Source organism: Lacerta agilis, chromosome 2 (assembly GCF_009819535.1).
Source record: "Lacerta agilis isolate rLacAgi1 chromosome 2, rLacAgi1.pri, whole genome shotgun sequence".
Lineage (NCBI taxonomy): Eukaryota > Metazoa > Chordata > Lepidosauria > Squamata > Lacertidae > Lacerta > Lacerta agilis.
Window position 1 is genome coordinate 58680314 of NC_046313.1, and position 17490 is coordinate 58697803.

Below are 17490 nucleotides of genomic sequence, written 5' to 3' on the forward strand. Positions count from 1 at the left end.
GTGTTCAGATGATAAATTGTACAAAGAGCCAATTCCAAAAGTAACAGAGGCAAATATACTTGAGAGGGTATAGTAGGTAAGTCCAAACACTGTCCCAGAAACTCCAGCGGGTGCAGAATGCTGCAGCGATGCTCCTCATGGGGTCCCTGCCATGGGAGCATATTCACCCAGTGATTTACCAGTTGCACTGGCTCCCGGTGGAGTATAGGGTCAGGTTCAAGGTGCTGGTTTTGACCTTTAAACCCCTTTGTGGTTTACAGGACTGTCTCTCCTGGTATGCCCTGCAGAGGACCTTAAGGTCCATGAATAACTATAGTTTAGATCCCGGGCCCTAAGGAAGTCAGACTATCCTCCGCCAGGGCCAAGGCCTTTTCAGTGATCTTTCCAACCTGGTAGAATGCTCTGTCCCATGAGACTAGGGCCCTACAGGACTTAATCTCCTTCCACTGGGCCTGTAAGACAGAGCTATTCTGCCTGGCCTTTAATTTGAACACAGCTTGATCTTTTATTTCCCTTCTCTTCCCCCCCTCCCCTTTTTATGAAGATTACCTGCTCTGGGACCCCACAACTAAATCTCCCCTGGCCTCCTCGCTGGCCCAAGTAGGACTAATTTAGCCAGCAAGCCGTGGTGACTAACTAATGTTTATTGGATGGATTTCCCCCAAATTGATTTTTGAACTTAGAATTTTATTGTTATTCATGCTTTTATACTGTATTTTATGCTGCTTTTATGTTGTATTATAATTAAGTGTTTTAAATTTGTTGTTAGCTGCCCTGAGCCTGGGTTTCTGAACTGGGAAGGGCGGGGTATAAATAAAAATTATTATTATTAATATACTATTGGGAAGGCAGACACCCAGTGCTTGCACAGTGCTGACACCAATTACTCTGTGCCTCTGCCACAGTCCTTTTACACCCACTACCAAGGATGCTTCCAATATGGAGAACTGGAACAGCATTGTAATTTCATGCAAGAAAGGAAGAATGGCTAGTACCTGGAATTCTGGTTCTCTCGTACCTGACTTTACTGATTTATGATCATTTTGGAAAAGAAAGCTCTACATCCCTCACTGTTTACATAAGACTTGACTCACCACAATTCCCAGAGCCTTCAAAATGTTCAGTTTACACATAGGACAAGTGCAGTGTTCACTGAGCCATGGGTCAACACAGGTTTTGTGGAAAACATGTCTGAAAACAGAGCAGCACAACAAATGCTAGTTGCAAAACTATTAATAACACCAGACATACTGGAAAGGTCATAATAAGAAAAATTATTAGGAATTTTGAACAATTTATTTCGGGAATTCTAATAAATTGGCAATCATCCTTTAGTTGGGTTTAATGTACAACTAACTCCTTAATAGGAAAGCTATATTTAGATCTTCTGAGAATGTATGGATTGCATATTTCACTTATAACTTCTGCTTGTGTTACATTTTTTTTTAACAGAACATACCAATTTCAGGGGTTTTAAGTAACAGCCACATGCATACCAAAACATTATTTAGTTCCTCTTCCATTTTAGTGTGTGTGCATATAACAAGGAACATGGAAACTGAACTGGGTTATTTATGCAGTTCGATGCCTGTGTCCTTTGCTATATATTAAGATGACCACTCAAAAGATTCAGATAAAGACAGGAGGACACAGGACAGAAGGAAAAATAAAAATAAAAACTTCATGTGCATTTGTTAAAATATTTTATAGAACAACAGCATGATGTCAAATCCTTGAAAGTTTTGGTATACTGAGAAAGTATATGGATCAGAAAAATAATACTTAAATAATTATTAAGGTAAGAAGTCAGGTAGTTTTAAAAACTAAATAGTGGTACCTCGCTAGACGAATGCCTCGCCAGACGAAAAACTCGCTAGATGAAAGGCATTCGCTAACGAAAGGGTGACTTGCAAGACGAATTTCCCTATGGCCGCGACTCGCAAAACGAAAACTTTTTGCGGTTTCCCCCCCGTAAACCCGCGCTTCCTCCAACCATGCTTCGCAAGACGAAATTTTCGCTATACGACAGCACTCGCGGAACGAATTAATTTCGTCTTGCGAGGCACCACTGTACAGTAATACCACATGGACTTAATAAGGGAAGTGAATGGATGTCAGATTTGTAATAAATTGAGATCCAAGTTCATTGTATTTATGTAATATGTCTTAATTGTATTAATATTCAAATGCACTGAATACATTTTAGTCTAAGTCTTTACAGATTCCAGCATTTCTTAAGTGCTCTGTAGTGAAAAAGAAAACCCCTTTCCTTCTCACCTAGATACCACATACATTCCCATTGCTTCTGTCTCCTGCTTCCCAAAATAAAATGCCTTTCTGGGCAATAAAAGAAGTGGTGGCCCCCACCCTACCTCTCCCTTTCCAGGCCACTGCGCAAACTAGCTCAAACATCCTCCATGGCACTTTCAAGATATCCTTCAAAGAGGAGGGGTTGCCTTCACAACCAATTAGAGTAGAAGGGGGTGGGCCTTTCCAGCTACAGGAAGTACTCTGAAACATGAATGCCACACACAGGTCCCATCTTCATTCAGAGATCAGTTTGAGCGCCTTGGGGGTCACCAAGAAAATTCTTCATGGGTACCATGATTGTCTTATTTGACTACCACCACATCTATTCTCCTAATTCACAAACCACTTTCTTTTCAGGCTATACTAAGTATCTTTCACCACCAAGGCCTTTTTGCATAGTTCTCCCACACTACTCTAGAGGAAACTATGTGCACACAAAATTGCATAAAATTAATACACAAGTTCTAAGGTGTTGAATGAAGGCAAGATTGACAAAAAGGATAATGAACCTAAGACATGTATTTTCAAGGGTAAAGCACTCTCAAAAAGGGAAGAGGAATTACTGGCTTACTTGCATGGAAGAATGCGGACAACATCATTCTGCTTGTAGCTTTCAATGCAAACAGCACAATGATCGAAGTCTGGATCTGTTTCCTAAAATGAAGAAAGTGAATATTCAACCAATCTCTAGAGCAAACAGTCACAGAAATCCAAGAGTGAAAGTCCTCTGAGCTGGAGGACTTTAAAACATGCTTACTGTGTTTCATATGTTTTACACCTCAATGTCAACAATTACAGGTAGGTCATAACATTTGGATCAAACTAGAGGCCAGCAGTTAGAATACAGGGCTGAATATCTGCAATTTCTTCTGTTCCTTTTAATGGGGGAGAAAGGGGTGAAAGCTCAGGAGTAGAGCACCTGCTCTGAATGTAGATGATCCCATGTTAAATCCCTGGCATCTTCATTTACAGGACCAGGTGATGGGACAGAACTCTGTCTGAGCCCCTGCAGAGCCACTGCTAGCCTTCAGCTAGATCATTGGTCTGACTTGGCATAATGAAATGTCCTACATTCTTACGCATTCTCAAATATAGTAACAGGTGGTTTATATCCTGTAGTAAGACACGTGACCTGGTTTTGTGCTGGGACATGTTGGAGGTATGGTGGTACCATTCACATAACAAAAACTAACACAGAGGTATCAACATATTCAAAAGTAGGGGGTCCATGGTTTGGGGTTTGAGAAACGGGTTCTGCAGTACTTAGCTAATTGGGAACCACTGTTCTAGAAGACTAGAGAGGACCCTCCCACCCTTTCTGATTTTCCTCATGGTATTATACTCTTCCCTTTTCTACATATATACCAATGAAAACGAAAAACTGCTATATGGGTAAGGTGTTGTTATTCAGCTTCCTAAGCGTCAACGCTTTTACCTGTATAGGGTTTAATGTTTTACTATGTTTTTATATACTGTAAGCTGGAAGCCACCCAGAGTAGCTGGGGCAACTCAATCAGATGGGCGGGGTACAAACAAACAAAATTATCTACATCAAGGATGTCCAACTGGTTGACTGCGATCGACAGATAGATCTCCAGATGTTTGTGGTTGATCACTGGATCCCTACCGATCGCTGGAAGTGAAAATCTCTGCCCCCTGCCGCCCTTGCTCTGTTCCTCCCTTGTGCCCTCCCTCTTTCTTTTTCACTGACAAATTTTGATACAGAAGTAGGTGTTCTCATTGTGCCCGCTTGTTATTGTTGTTGTAGGTGAGCGTTCCCCCCCCCTAAAAAAAAAAGCTCAATAACTTTGGCCTCTCCTCCTCTCCATTGACAATCACTGCCGGGGTTTTTTTTTATACTGGGAGTAGATGACAGTCTCTTGGGAGTTGGACGTGCCTGACCTACATCATGCAACATCTTGCAAGTAACATTAAGCACAACACATCAGATCACAATGCTTGGAGGTAAAGAGTTCTACTGCCTAGTTTCCATCTTCCTTCTTGGCTGTGATCCTAAACTCAAAGCAACTGCATAGGCAGTGTTTGTGAGTCTAAGGAAACCTTGGCATGGAATTCCTAGCCCAAGCATCTGATTGTGGCCTCAACGCTGACATATACACGTAACATCATTACAACAGCAGGAATGCGCAATATAAGCTAAGATAGTTAACTTTGCAATCCTTTCCTATCTTCTTGGAATTTCATATTAAGTTGTTATGTTCTGTGAACTTGTTAGGGAATCAGGTTAAATGCAACTGTGTGTGTGTGTGTGTGTGTGTGTGTGTGTGTGTTTGTAATATGAACCCAAAGCTATCATTTCACCTCTTATATAAGCCTTGATTGTATCCCAAAGTATAGCTGCTGACATGCCAGGAATATTATTACGTTTTTAAAAAGTCCTAATTCTTCCTTGCATTAACATAATACTTCTTGATTTTTTTACATAATAAACCATTTAATTTCAAGCGTCATTGTCTCTCTTGAATTTAATAAAGTTCTAAATATACATATGTAAGCACACTTCTTTAGTGGAGGACTCCACAAACCAAAAGGATTGGGATAAACTGAGGGGGGAAACAGACTTACACAGATAAGCGTTAATACTTTTCTCCAGAAAAATGTGACTAACATTTCATTTGTGTGACAATACCTTATCCCCTTTCTTCACTGTTCTTGTTGTCAATTTACCAACAGCTTTTTTTGCTGCATCTCCAAGTCGACGCTGAATAAAACACAGAGAGAGTTATTAGGTGTTGGAAAAACTGTGCTTTTTCCTCTTAAATCTCCTTTGGTTATATACTAAAATGGTGATTACAGCTTGTTCACTATACTCTGAAGAGTACTAGGTGCACAGTTCATGGCACTTTCAAAACTAAAGAATCTTTGGGCCATAAACACCAAGCTCATATTTTATGGGAATCCCTTTTAGTTGCAAGCAAGAATGTCTATGCTTAAAGTGCAGATTCACCTTCAACAATATTATCCAAGGCAATTGAGAATGGCCGACTGCCAAGTGATTCAATAGATTTCTGAGACAGGTCACTTTGAACAGAACAAGCTCACATTTCCTTGCTTCAGTAACCAGGACTCCCAACAGGAGGAGGATTAGGTTTATACAGTGAGGATCAAGAAATGTGTTAGCATTTTTGCTCTTTAAGCTACTGTAATTATGTTGTTATTTAGAAGAGTATGTCATTACAGAGATGTTTCCTGAGATCATCTTGTAGCTATTCTGGAAACATCTGAAACCAGAAATCTCCGAAAGGGAATCATTACCTTAATCTTTTTTTTCTTTTCTTTTTTTAAATTTCTCAAGTTTGTCAATAATATGTAAGGAGAGATTCAATTTTGTGTTAATCTCTGCTAGATGTATTTCTTTGCTTTATAGTGGGATGGATCCTGAGTGCCCTTTCAGCAAACAGAAAGGCACCTTCCATCTGGAAAGGCTCCAGATACAATGAAGCTACCTACTAGAATGGGGAGGGGGGCCTTGCACCTATTTCCCCGTCCCCCTTCAGCCCTTTGCACCATCTCCCAGTCTGTTCCAAAGGGTGTCCAAACCCTCTAGGTCAGCTTTTCAGGGGGCACAAGGGAAGGAGGAATCAGCAATCAAAAGAATCATATTTCAAAGTAACATATGGAAAGGGCCAAATCAGAGGCCATTCTAGTGTTTGCATTCAACTGGACGCTTAGGATGATGAAATGGAGAAGGAACAAGTGGACCATTCGGAACATATTAATTCATTGTGCTAAATACTTTGGCCTGCTTCTGCTTGTTTGTGCCTCTGGGTGTCTCCTACATTATTCAAGTATGTATCTTTTATTTTGCTCATTGTCCATCAAATATGAGAAAAACAGGAAGCTCATCAGCACTGTAAAGTCATATAGGCTATCAAGAGAAAAGCAATAAGGTCCCAAAATCAAGTGTTTTCAGCATACTTCCACTCCTAAACATTGCCATATAATGTACAAGTTTCAACACATTAAAATCCAGCCAGCCCCTTGATAAGCCAATTGCAGGTCTCCTGCAACAAAAAGCTAAGTAAGACTGCCCTTTGTATGCTTCAATCAACACAGCCAACAAGCCAAACAGTCTCTTACTAATCCAATATTATATGGATGGTACTGTGAAGTGAACCATTTACACTCCAACTCATTTTAATGCAAAGTTGCTTACAAAATTAGAAGTACACAAAAAGAAACAGAAAAGCTGAAAGCCCAATTTAAAATAGTAAAACCAAAAGATCAACAGCAGCAGAACCTGCCCCAGTAGTAAACATCACAGGTATCATTTGAAAAGGTTTTAAATATTTCAGTCAGTCTCATAATGGGGTAATGGTCATCCCAAAATGGCAAAGAGAAGTGGGATTTGTTTATTAATTTCCATTATGTTTTCCCTAACCTAAGACATGGTAAAATTTCAAAGCTAGCTGTTTTAACTACGTATCTGGTTCAATAATGACCAAAAAGTTCAAGAGTTCTGCTCACTCAATGAAGCAATGTAGAATATATACTTTGCCAACTACTGGCTGTGAGTACAGACCAAGCCCAGTATATTGCTAAATGCTTTCTTTGATTCCAGAATACGTGTGAGCTGTAAAATGTATTACTGGCATATCAAAGCAAGCTTCATGATATTTAACCTTTTTCAGAAGCAGTAGTTTACTTCCAAACTATTGTGTGAAGTCAGCAACAGACTTAAAATGCACAGTTATCCTATCACTTAGCAGCTGTTCCCCCTATATAAAATAGCTAAGCTTTTCCAATTGTGCTCTAGCTGTTGCTACCTCTTCATAAAATTTTAATAAGACAAGCCTTTTAAACCACATAAAAGTTTTATCAAGTTTCTCCTGACCTTTGTAAAATTCTGAAGGAAAAAGGTCTAAAGACTTTTACTTAAAGAGCAACTGTTCAGGTGTGGATTTTTGAAATCCAGAAATAGCTAATGTACATGATTGCTACTTTGTCCAATCAGGTGCCTATCTGTTATGCTTTTCAACTGTGAAATACAAGATACCGGTAAGTAAAAAAAGAGAAGTGTAAGTCTGGAATACAAAAGTAAAGAAGCAGCATAAACACACAGGTTATGAAGCAGAACAGAAAGTATCTCACAACCTCCTCTTCTCTGGGTGTTTCAAGTAGAACAGGGCAAAGTTACTACGCTTATCTGATAAAAGCTTCATTTATACAGTTTCAACTCAAAGAAAATTTAAATATTTTTGAAGTACAGTTGTACCTTGGATCCCAAACGCCTTGTGAGTCAGAAGTTTTGGCTCCCGAACGCCGCAAACCCGGAAGTTAGTGTTCCGGTTTGCGAACGTTCTTTGGAACCTAGACGTCTGATGCGGCTTCCGATTGGCTGCAGGAGCTTCCGGAAGCCACGTCTTGGTTTCCGAACGTTTTGGAAGTCGAACAGACTTCCAGAACGGATTCCATTCGACTTCTGAGGTATGACTGTACAGAGCATGGGTCGGCAAACTAAGGCCTGGGTGCCGCATCCGACCCAATTGCTTTCTGGATCCGGCCTGCGGATGGTCCAGGAATCGCTGTGTGGATCGGCGTGGGGATTCTGGTCATTCGGGCTGCGCCATTTCCCCACACACACACCACAGCGGCAGCACCTCCTCCCTCCCTCCTCCTGGCTTCTCCCCGCCCTGCCTAGAGGAAGGGGGCTGGGCTTTGTTGACTTTGTTGGCTGAGTGCCATTTTAAGCAGCCCCTCTCTAGAACCAGCCCTTTTGTGCCGTTCATCGTCCCTCCGCCACCGCCAGCCCCTGCCGCTTGCAAGGCACAGGTAAGCAGCCACAAAGGGAGGGGAGAGTCAGTGGGAGGGGATTCCCCCCCCAAAAAAAAAATATAGTCCGGCCCCCCACAAAGTCTGAGGGACAGTGGACCAGCCCCCTGTGGAAAAAGTTTGCTGACCCCTGGTACAGAGGATGGAATTCAAACTGAATGGAGAACCATTCTACTTGCACAGTGGGACTTCTCCTTCCTTTCCTCCCCCTACAACTCCCTAGAGTTTGGGGACTTTCTGGAGCAGATTTTCTGTTTCTGCAATTGTTTGCCTCATGACCTGTCATGTACCAGTACAAAACAAATTAAAGTTGCGAGGAAAGAAATTGAAGAAATAAACCAGTGACCAGGAAAAGATTTGGGGATGTTGGGAAACAGAGAAATTCTATGAACCCCATCTTAGCTTCATCTCTATTTCACACAAGCAGTTTTTCTTTCTCTGCTGTAACTTTTCTCTAGAATGCAGAAGAGAACTTTGCTTTTAGATTCCATTCTTACTGTTTATGGTAATTTTACACTGGGTCCCCCCCCTTTTATTCATACCAGTTTTCCAAATACTTTTTGTGCAACTTCAGAGCCTAGGGCTCGCTGATCAGAAGGTCGGCGGTTCGTATCCCCGCAACGGGGTGAGCTCCCATTCCTCGGTCCCTGCTCCTGCCAACCTAGCAGTTTGAAAGCACGTCAAAGTGCAAGTAGAAAAATAGGTACCACTCAGGCGGGAAGGTAAACGGCGTTTCCGTGCGCTGCTCTGGTTCGCCAGAAGCGGCTTAGTCATGCTGGCCACATGACCCAGAAGCTGTCTGTGGATAAACGTCAGCTCCCTCAGCCAGTAAAGTGAGATGAGCATCGCAACCCCAGTCTTGTCCGCAACTGGACTTAACGGTCAGGGGTCGCCTAATTAATCTTAATTACTTGTTCTGGGAAGCTTTTACTTCTCCCTTACTAGAATTGTTCCTTGTAATTACTACAGAGAACTGGGTTTTTCCTGAGCTCCAGCATTTGGACTTCTCTCTGTGTGTGTGTGTGCATTTCTTGTTCCAAGCTGAGATATACTTCACCTCCCCCCCCCCCCCCGCAAGCTTCTCCCCATCATGTGGATCCTACCAACAGAACCCTGCAGTCATCTCTCTGTTCTTCCCTGAACCCACAGAAACTGCTGGGTTGTATTCAGTGAAATTTTAATCAGAGTAGACATACTGAAATGGACCTGGCTTAGTCATGTTCATTAATTTCAACGGGTCTACTCTGGGTAAAACTTAGTTAACTACTAACCTGTTTGAATTGGTAACTATTTGCTACATCTTCTCTTTTCTTAGTATTTAGAACAAGTGCCTTTATGGCATGGGACGCGGGTGGTACTGTGGGTTAAACCACAGAGCCTAGGGCTTGCTGATCAGAAGGTCAGCGGTTCGAATCCCCGCAATGGGGTGAGCTCCCGTTGCTCAGTCCCTGCTCCTGCCAACCTAGCAGTTTGAAAGCACGTCAAAGTGCAAGTAGATAAATAGGGACCGCTCCCGCGGGAAGGTAAACAGCATTTCCGTGCGCTGCTCTGGTTCACCAGAAGTGGCTTTGTCATGCTGGCCACATGACCCGGAAGCTGTACACCGGCTCCCTCGGCAAGTAGCGCGAGATGAGCGCCACAACCCCAGAGTCGGACACGACTGCACCTAATGGTCAGGGGTCCCTTTACCTTTACCTATATGGCTAAAACATAGTACAGCTTTTAAGTCGTTTGGACTAGTGAATCTTTTAGAGGAACAAAACAATAGAGTTGTATAACAGTTAAAAATTATTGGTTTTGCATGCCGTCATGATTCTTTGTAAAGTTAATTTGAATAATGTTCCTCTGACTGAAGTTAAATATTAAACTAAAATTGCATGTTCATATTCATTTTGTTTTTTATTATTTTCACATACTGTTCCTTATTTCCCCAACATGTATAATGTGCTGTTGATTTCTTTTAGATAATATTAAGCTTTTAACTTTCATAAGCTGAAATGTATTCACTGGACTTCGGCCGATGTATTTAAAACCAGTATTTTGAAACAATGTCTAGCTTCTCAGGTTCTGTTTGGGCACTACCCTTTAGTTCCACTGAGGCAAATGAGTTAAAATGAAGTTCTTAAAAGGCCTCATTTCAGAATCTAGGCTGAAAAAATCTTTGCCCTGCCTTGCAATAGGAAATAGTGAGCTACCATTCAATCCAACAAATTCTTCTTTTCCATAGCTCTGTAGACCTTGTTTTCAGAACCCCCAAATAAAGGCACACCTATATTCCCCCCAATGCAATTAACCTACAAACATAAAGATGAATGAGAAATACTGAGTAGCTACACACACACCATAAACAAGCAGTCACTCAACAATTTATATTAGAACAGAATCTTGTTAATAATATTTGGCAATTTACAATGCTCCCAACTGTAGGAAAATGTCTGCATTTCAACATCCAAATGGTTTATAGCAGTGTTTTCCAACCTTTTTTGGGCAAAGGCACACTTGTTTCATGAAAAAAATCACGAGGCACACCACCATTAGAAAATGTTAAAAAATTTAACTCTGTGCCTATATTGACTATATATAATTTTTCAATTTTTCCCACGGCACACCAGGCAACATCTCGCGGCACACTAGTGTGCCCCGGAACAGTGGTTGAAAAACACTGGTTTACAGCATATTACACTGGAATTACTGTAATTCCTAAAAAATGACACACTTCATTTCAGAAAGATGTCTAAGATCTAGTCTTCCATTACTTAAGGCTCTCAGACATATGAAGATTGTCCATATTATTTAAAACAGCACATTATGGGAGGAGTGTTTCTAGGACTAAGGTGAAACAGTGAAGCTCCCTTGTTATTTTTGCTACTGGATGATTCATGTTGTTTAAGTAATCCTTGTTATATTTTTGAAATGTACTGAAAAGTGTTTTTTTGTATGTTACTATATTTGCTATTGGTTTCTCATGTTATTATGAAATCATTTTTGCATTGCTTGTTTGAAATATACTGGTATTATTATTATTATTTTGTAAGCTGCTTTGAGCATGATTTTTGTGTGGAAAGTGACATACAAATAAAATGAATGAAATGAAAATGAAGGTTACAAACAGCAGCAGTTTAGTTATGTCTTATTGATTGATTGATTGATTGATTGATTGGATTTATATACCACCCTCAATAGATCTCAGGGCAGTTCACAGAATAAAATACAGTGGAAAAACAACAACAATAAAAACCCAGCAAAACAAGAACACACCCCTTCCCACAGACACATTTAAAAGGCTATAGAATATTGATAAGTCAAAGGCCTGGTTGAAGAGGAATGTTGCTCAAGAGATTTCTGGAATCTAGAGGAAACTTAAACAGCTTAGCTTACAAACTAAAACTAAAGGTAGTGATTGTGTTCACCAACAGAGAGAGCGAAGTAATTCTTGAAGGCCCTCAGTGATATTAGAACCAAGCAACTTAGTTTGGCTAACCTCAACACTGTAATGTAATTCTCATTAACTGAACCCCAACTGCCTGGGATAACATTTATGACCATTCCCAGTGATACCAGGGTGTCATAACCTGGACCCCAGGTGAATATCATGACCTAGGACAGATGTCAAGACCCTCAAGTCAGCACAGCACAGCATGCACCTATGCTCAAATCCTCTGTCACTATGCTTACACAACTGACCACAGCCTGCTAAATGCTGAGTCTGCATAAACAGGTTCTCACAGGCACAACCACAACTTGTTGCCAAGCTACTGTATATGGAGATAAGAGCATATTTTGAACACACATAAAGACAGCCAGTTAGGATAGTTTAAGCTTTGCCATAATTGCATATTTTTCTGAAATGCTATAAAAGCTCTGTGAACCCTTCATTTATAGGCCCGGTTTCTTTTGGAAGTTATCCAACCGGGTCTCTTTATTCACACTGCAGCATGCAATAAATCTGAACTCTTTCCAAGCACTGTATTTGTCTTCTTTTGGTGGGAAGAATCTGCATATTTATTTGTAGGCACAGTACCTCCTTTTTAGGTAACACCAGAATACTTCATTTTTAAAAAAAGAAGGCAAAAAGTAACAGATCAGGAAAGTAGTTCAAAACAAGTTGAACATTCTCCTAAGTTTAATGGTTTTATAGGAAATATCCCCCTTCTCCCCTACTCCAGAAAGTATTACTTTTGTCTTAAAAATAAAAGTGGGTCAACATTTAGTGCCGGCCCATTTATATTCCCTTTAATACTGTATAATTTCATGATAAAGACCTTCTGCAAAATACAGAAATATATTTTTATCACAGTATGAAACAGCTCGCATGTTGCATGTATTAACTTTACAATTTAATTACAAGGGAAAATTAATATTCTACCCTTCCATCGTAGTCATACACAACACAAAAACCCCACACATTTGATATGAAGAATCAAAAGATAGTTACCTGGTTCCGATCACGTGCACTTGTATATCTGATCTTCTGAATGAAGTAAAATATTAACCATGCTGAAGAAATTATCATCAAAACGATGAATGATATTGATACAAAGACAAGAGAACCACGGCTAAAGTTTTTGTTTGGATAGCGGGTTCCAACTGCTATTGCAATAATGACAGACATATTTTTCTCCAAGTAATTCAGAATCTCCTTAACCTTCAATTCTGTGATCATTACAGTGACAATGTCTCCAGTTCCTATCAAAAGAATAAGCAGAAGAAAACATTGAATCAACATCTGACATAACATGTATGTTTATTAAAAAGCAAATCATTTGGCTGTACATATATACATTTAAACAAACTGTTAGGTATATCAAAAAGCTGATCCCGAATTGTAAAAAACAGTATGAGATTAGCAGCCTTAAATTTTAGAAAATTAGGAAAGCAACATTATTTTACAAACACTTTTTATATGCACATCTCTTAACCAGCATCTGTTCACAGTGATTTAATTTCAAAACAACACATACCGGTATATGAACTATTCATACTGATATCTACCAAGTACAAAGCAGTGAGACAAAAAAGCACCTATTTCCTCCTAAATTTGGCAGTTTAGGTGCGCCCTATGGAGCGAAAAATAAGGTATCTCCTGTGTACAGCACATCTCTACCTAACAGATACTGGGTGAAAACAGTGCACAACTCTGCCACACCGATTTTGAGCTATAGGAGCATTCTGCTGGAGACAGAATGCTATACTCATACAATTGGTCTGTCACAGTTCTCTTGCTGCTCATTTACTCTAATCTTATTTTTTTAACAATTACCACGAATAACCTAGCAATTGTATTTTTCTCCCTTACACAAATCCAGGTAACATTAATTCAGAAGGCAACCATGGGAACTAATAAGTATTTGATACCTGTAGATGCTTTACTGTAGTATTCAGAAACTATGAACTTGAATATAATGCATCTGGTCACAGGTCCATCTAGCCAGTAATGTCTATTTTATGCATTCATGCTTTTTGAGAAGCCCACAGAGTACAAAGACAACTCTCCCAATATTACACCACCAGCAATTGGTGTTCAGGTACATGCTGGCTCTGAATCTGAAGGTTTGCCCAGAGCTAAAAACATATCACCAGAAGCAAATAGCCTACTTGAATGTTGTCCACTGCTGGCCGCCAAGTATTCTATATTTTATTGCATTTTGCAGTGGAAAAGCTTCTAGCATTTATTGCTTACTCGACTACCCCTATTACATTAAGGCAGCTGAGCTGATCAGACAGTGAGGGGCAAACAAGCAGGTTTAGAGAGAAGCAGGCCAGGGATGAAGGTTACAGCAAATCCAATGGCTACCTCAATACCAGCTCCCAGGGAACAACAGAAAAGGACTACTGACTTCATGTTCTGCTTGTGGGGTTAAACATATACAGACTAAATTATCTCCATAGAAATCCCATCACAAGCACAACATCCCAAAATATATAAATGGTTCTTGTGTTGTACTCACAATCCAGTAACTATTTAACACATGCAATTATTAAATTATAATACAGTACATTCAGTATCATTAACAATGGAAAACCTATAAAAGTATCTGTTTCAACATGAGGTCTTTTCATGTAAGAATAACTTCTAATTCTGGGGAAGGGGAGACTCTGACAAATTTTAACTTTGGTTGTTGTTGAACAAAAGTCCTCCTACTCATTTAGTGATGTGTTTCCTCCAGTTTGCAAGCTCAACCTGTGTAAATATGCTTCCACAAAATCTCAATCAAGTTTCTGTATCACAAACACTTACATCATCAACCCAAGAAAAGTGATTTTTATACTGAATATGTGTTAAGTAGTTAATACAATTGTGAATGCAAGCATTGTTTATGCTTATTAGTAAGTGTAAATGTGTTTGTGATGCAATTTCTGCTGGTGGGCTTTCCAAAGGCAACTGGTTGGCTACTAAAGGAAACAAGATGATGGATTAGTAATTGTATCACAGCTCCTCTTATATTCTTAAGAGATAAATAGGGTCCTAGGAACAGGTAAATGAAACAGGGAAAGTAGAAAAGGAGCAGAATTATAAAAGCTAAGCTGGAAAAGATAATGTATAAAGAGGAAGAAGCACGTGGCCAGGAGCGCAAAAGTATAGAAAGCTGAAATTCAAATATTGATGTGAAATAAATAGCTAAATCTTTGGCTGCAGTCTTCATTTTAATATAAAAGTGCATATAAAAACACTTGCTTCCTTGATCATTGGAGTGTGTTTGCACTGAAGAAGACAGGGCTGTATTCTGTAAAAACAGTGTTATTTACAACAGCATTCCTGGGTTTAAGTTCAGCCAGTATAGTTTCATGTGGGGTATAACTAAAAATTAGATTAAAGTGTATGCAACTAATACTTGGCTGAGCAAGATTTCCAACATTAACCTATGTCTAGGAAGAATGCAACTGAAGATTTCCCTCTGTCAGAGAAATAGTATACTATCACAGTTCAACAGCGCAATACGGGCTCCAAGTCTTTGTATTTTCAGATACTCTGCTAATGGAAAACTGTCATGAAGGGTTTCTATATGGATCATGTGTCTTTTGTAGAATGTTTGAGCACAGTTAATACAATCATGCAAATATGCGTTGGAAGGGATTGTTGCACAAACCATACTCCATATACCAGTACTTATCCTTCCTATCTAGTTTCTGTTACAGGCATTACACTAAGCACATTATTTTCTTCTCTATCACAAATAAAGTAGACATGGCAATATGCTATGGTCATGCAGCTAGTGGAGACTGCCAGTCTCAGCACTTTATCCAGCTCTTTTAAAGAATGACCAACTTCCATGCTTGCTAATCACAAAAAAGACAAAATGCTGTTAACTATCCACCATGATGTATCTGAACATGTCTAAAAACAAGTCACAAATACTTACAACTTAAGGGAAATAAGAAAAAAATGAGGAGAAAGGAATATCTGATATCTTAGCTTTTACCTGGATGAGTCATGGTGACAGGCTCCTCACTTGACATATTATTGTAAATTACCACAGCTGAAGCATTATGTAAAGCTGCCCGCAGTATTTTTTGTTTAAAGGTGCAATTTCCTCGCTGCAGTAGGGCAACCCACTGCTTGTTTGTAGGAACTGGAAACCGAGTTCGTGGATCACAGCCTAAACGATCTGAAACTAAAAAAAGGAGAGAGGTGCCAGTTAAAGTTTGTTGATAAAAATATCTAAAAAGCAGATCACTGGTTAAAATTATTCTCTAGTTATGATACCAGAACTATTTGCACAACCCAAAGCAATTTTTAAGCTAAATAATAATTTGCAAGTGTTAACCATATTTGATCTTTATGATCATTACACTTAAGGATTTTTTGTTTGTTCCAGAATACCTACTAGTGAATATTTTCAATACCTGGTCAGAGGAATGGCAAAATGTTAGGATAAATTTGTTCATGTACCACTGTCATCTTGAGCTGCACAAAATTTATGTATATATTTAGAATCAAAGAACTGCAGATTTGGAAGCGACTCAAATGGTCATCTTGTCCAACCCCTGCCTGGAATGTCGGAATCACAGATGGCCATCCAACCTCTATTTAAAAATCTCCAATTGCTTGGTACGCCAATTGCTTGGTATAGGGATGAGGGTGGCGCTGTGGTCTAAACCACTGAGCCTAGGGCTTGCTGATTGGAAGGTCGGCGGTTTGAATCCTTGTGACGCTCGGTCCCAGCTCCTGCCAACCTAGGTCGGTCAAACCTAGCAGTTAGAAAGCACGTCAAAGTGCAAGTAGATAAATAGGTACCGCTCATGACCCGGAAAAACTGTCTGTGGATAAACGTCGACTCCCTCAGCCAGTAAAGCGAGATGAGTGTCGCAACCCCAGAGTCATTCGCGACTGGACTTAACTGTCAGGGGCCCTTTAAGTTTACCTTTTACCAATTGCTTGGTACTTGGGAGACAGTCCTATTCTAAAAGCTAGCTTATAAACTAAGAATATACAGTATAGGGGACAGAGCAAAAAAGACTATTTGCTATAGTTTGGCATGATTTTATTAACTATGTCAATGATTTAAAAAAATGAGAAAGACCCCCCCCAAAAAAAAATGTATACAACTTGATATGGCTAATTCAGAAAGATGTAATGGTCAATCTTTATGGTAGCTTTGAATCGGTACAATGTCTAATTGTGCCTGTACATGTATCAGAAAGGCAAACAGGCTGGCAATCTCTGTTGTCTTCATAGCTTCTCATAGAATCTTCCAATATTTACTGGAACTAAGTGATACTACCATACACCTTGAGTGCCAGGCACATCAATCAGCATTGTAAAGGACACAGACAACCATGTCAGCAAGTTTAATTGTCAATAGTTGTCCATTATCATCTGTCATCTATGATCAGTTATTTAGAATCCATTTCTAATGTATATTTTTCCCAAGCTGAGGACTCTGAATATATATGCTGGAAAGTCTCCATGGCATAATGAAAAGCAATTTAAGAGTAATTTCAAGCTTATACAAATCACTTATTTAAAAATATGTGATCTGAAGTCATTTATGTCATTTCACAATCGTACAAAAGGTCACTATATAAAATGTTTTCTCTTTTCAATAAAGTGCCGAATTCCATCAGCCTAGAGAGCCAGTTTGGTGTAGTGGTTAAGAGCAGCAGACTCGTAATCTGGGGAACCGGGTTCGTGTCTGCACTCCTCCACATGCAGCTGCTGGGTGACCTTGGGCTAGTCGCACTTCTTTGAAGTCTCTCAGCCCCACTCACCTCACAGAGTGTTTGTTGTGGGGGAGGAAGGGAAAGGAGAATGTTAGCCGCTTTGAGACTCCTTCGGGTAGTAAAAAGCGGGATATCAAATCCAAACTCTTCTTCTTCTTCTAGTCTATTTCAAATTCAAGCACCTTCTCTGAACTGTCAACCACCCTCTACCTTAGCTCACTCAGA

At 39.8% G+C, this 17490-nt stretch overlaps 1 protein-coding gene across 4 annotated transcripts in view; it reads right to left on the minus strand.

The window, feature by feature from the left end:
• The window catches only part of RNF130 (ring finger protein 130), a 37825-nt gene that overhangs the window by 11208 nt on the left and 9127 nt on the right, over positions 1-17490 (minus strand). For all 4 annotated transcript variants that reach the window (XM_033140274.1, XM_033140276.1, XM_033140273.1 and 1 more), the window contains exons 2-6: positions 15525-15716; positions 12539-12789; positions 4961-5032; positions 2882-2964; positions 1095-1191 (exon numbers count right to left, since the gene is read on the minus strand). In XM_033140274.1, the coding sequence (XP_032996165.1) occupies positions 1095-1191; positions 2882-2964; positions 4961-5032; positions 12539-12789; positions 15525-15716 (695 nt within the window). The remainder of the gene's footprint in view (positions 1-1094; positions 1192-2881; positions 2965-4960; positions 5033-12538; positions 12790-15524; positions 15717-17490) is intronic.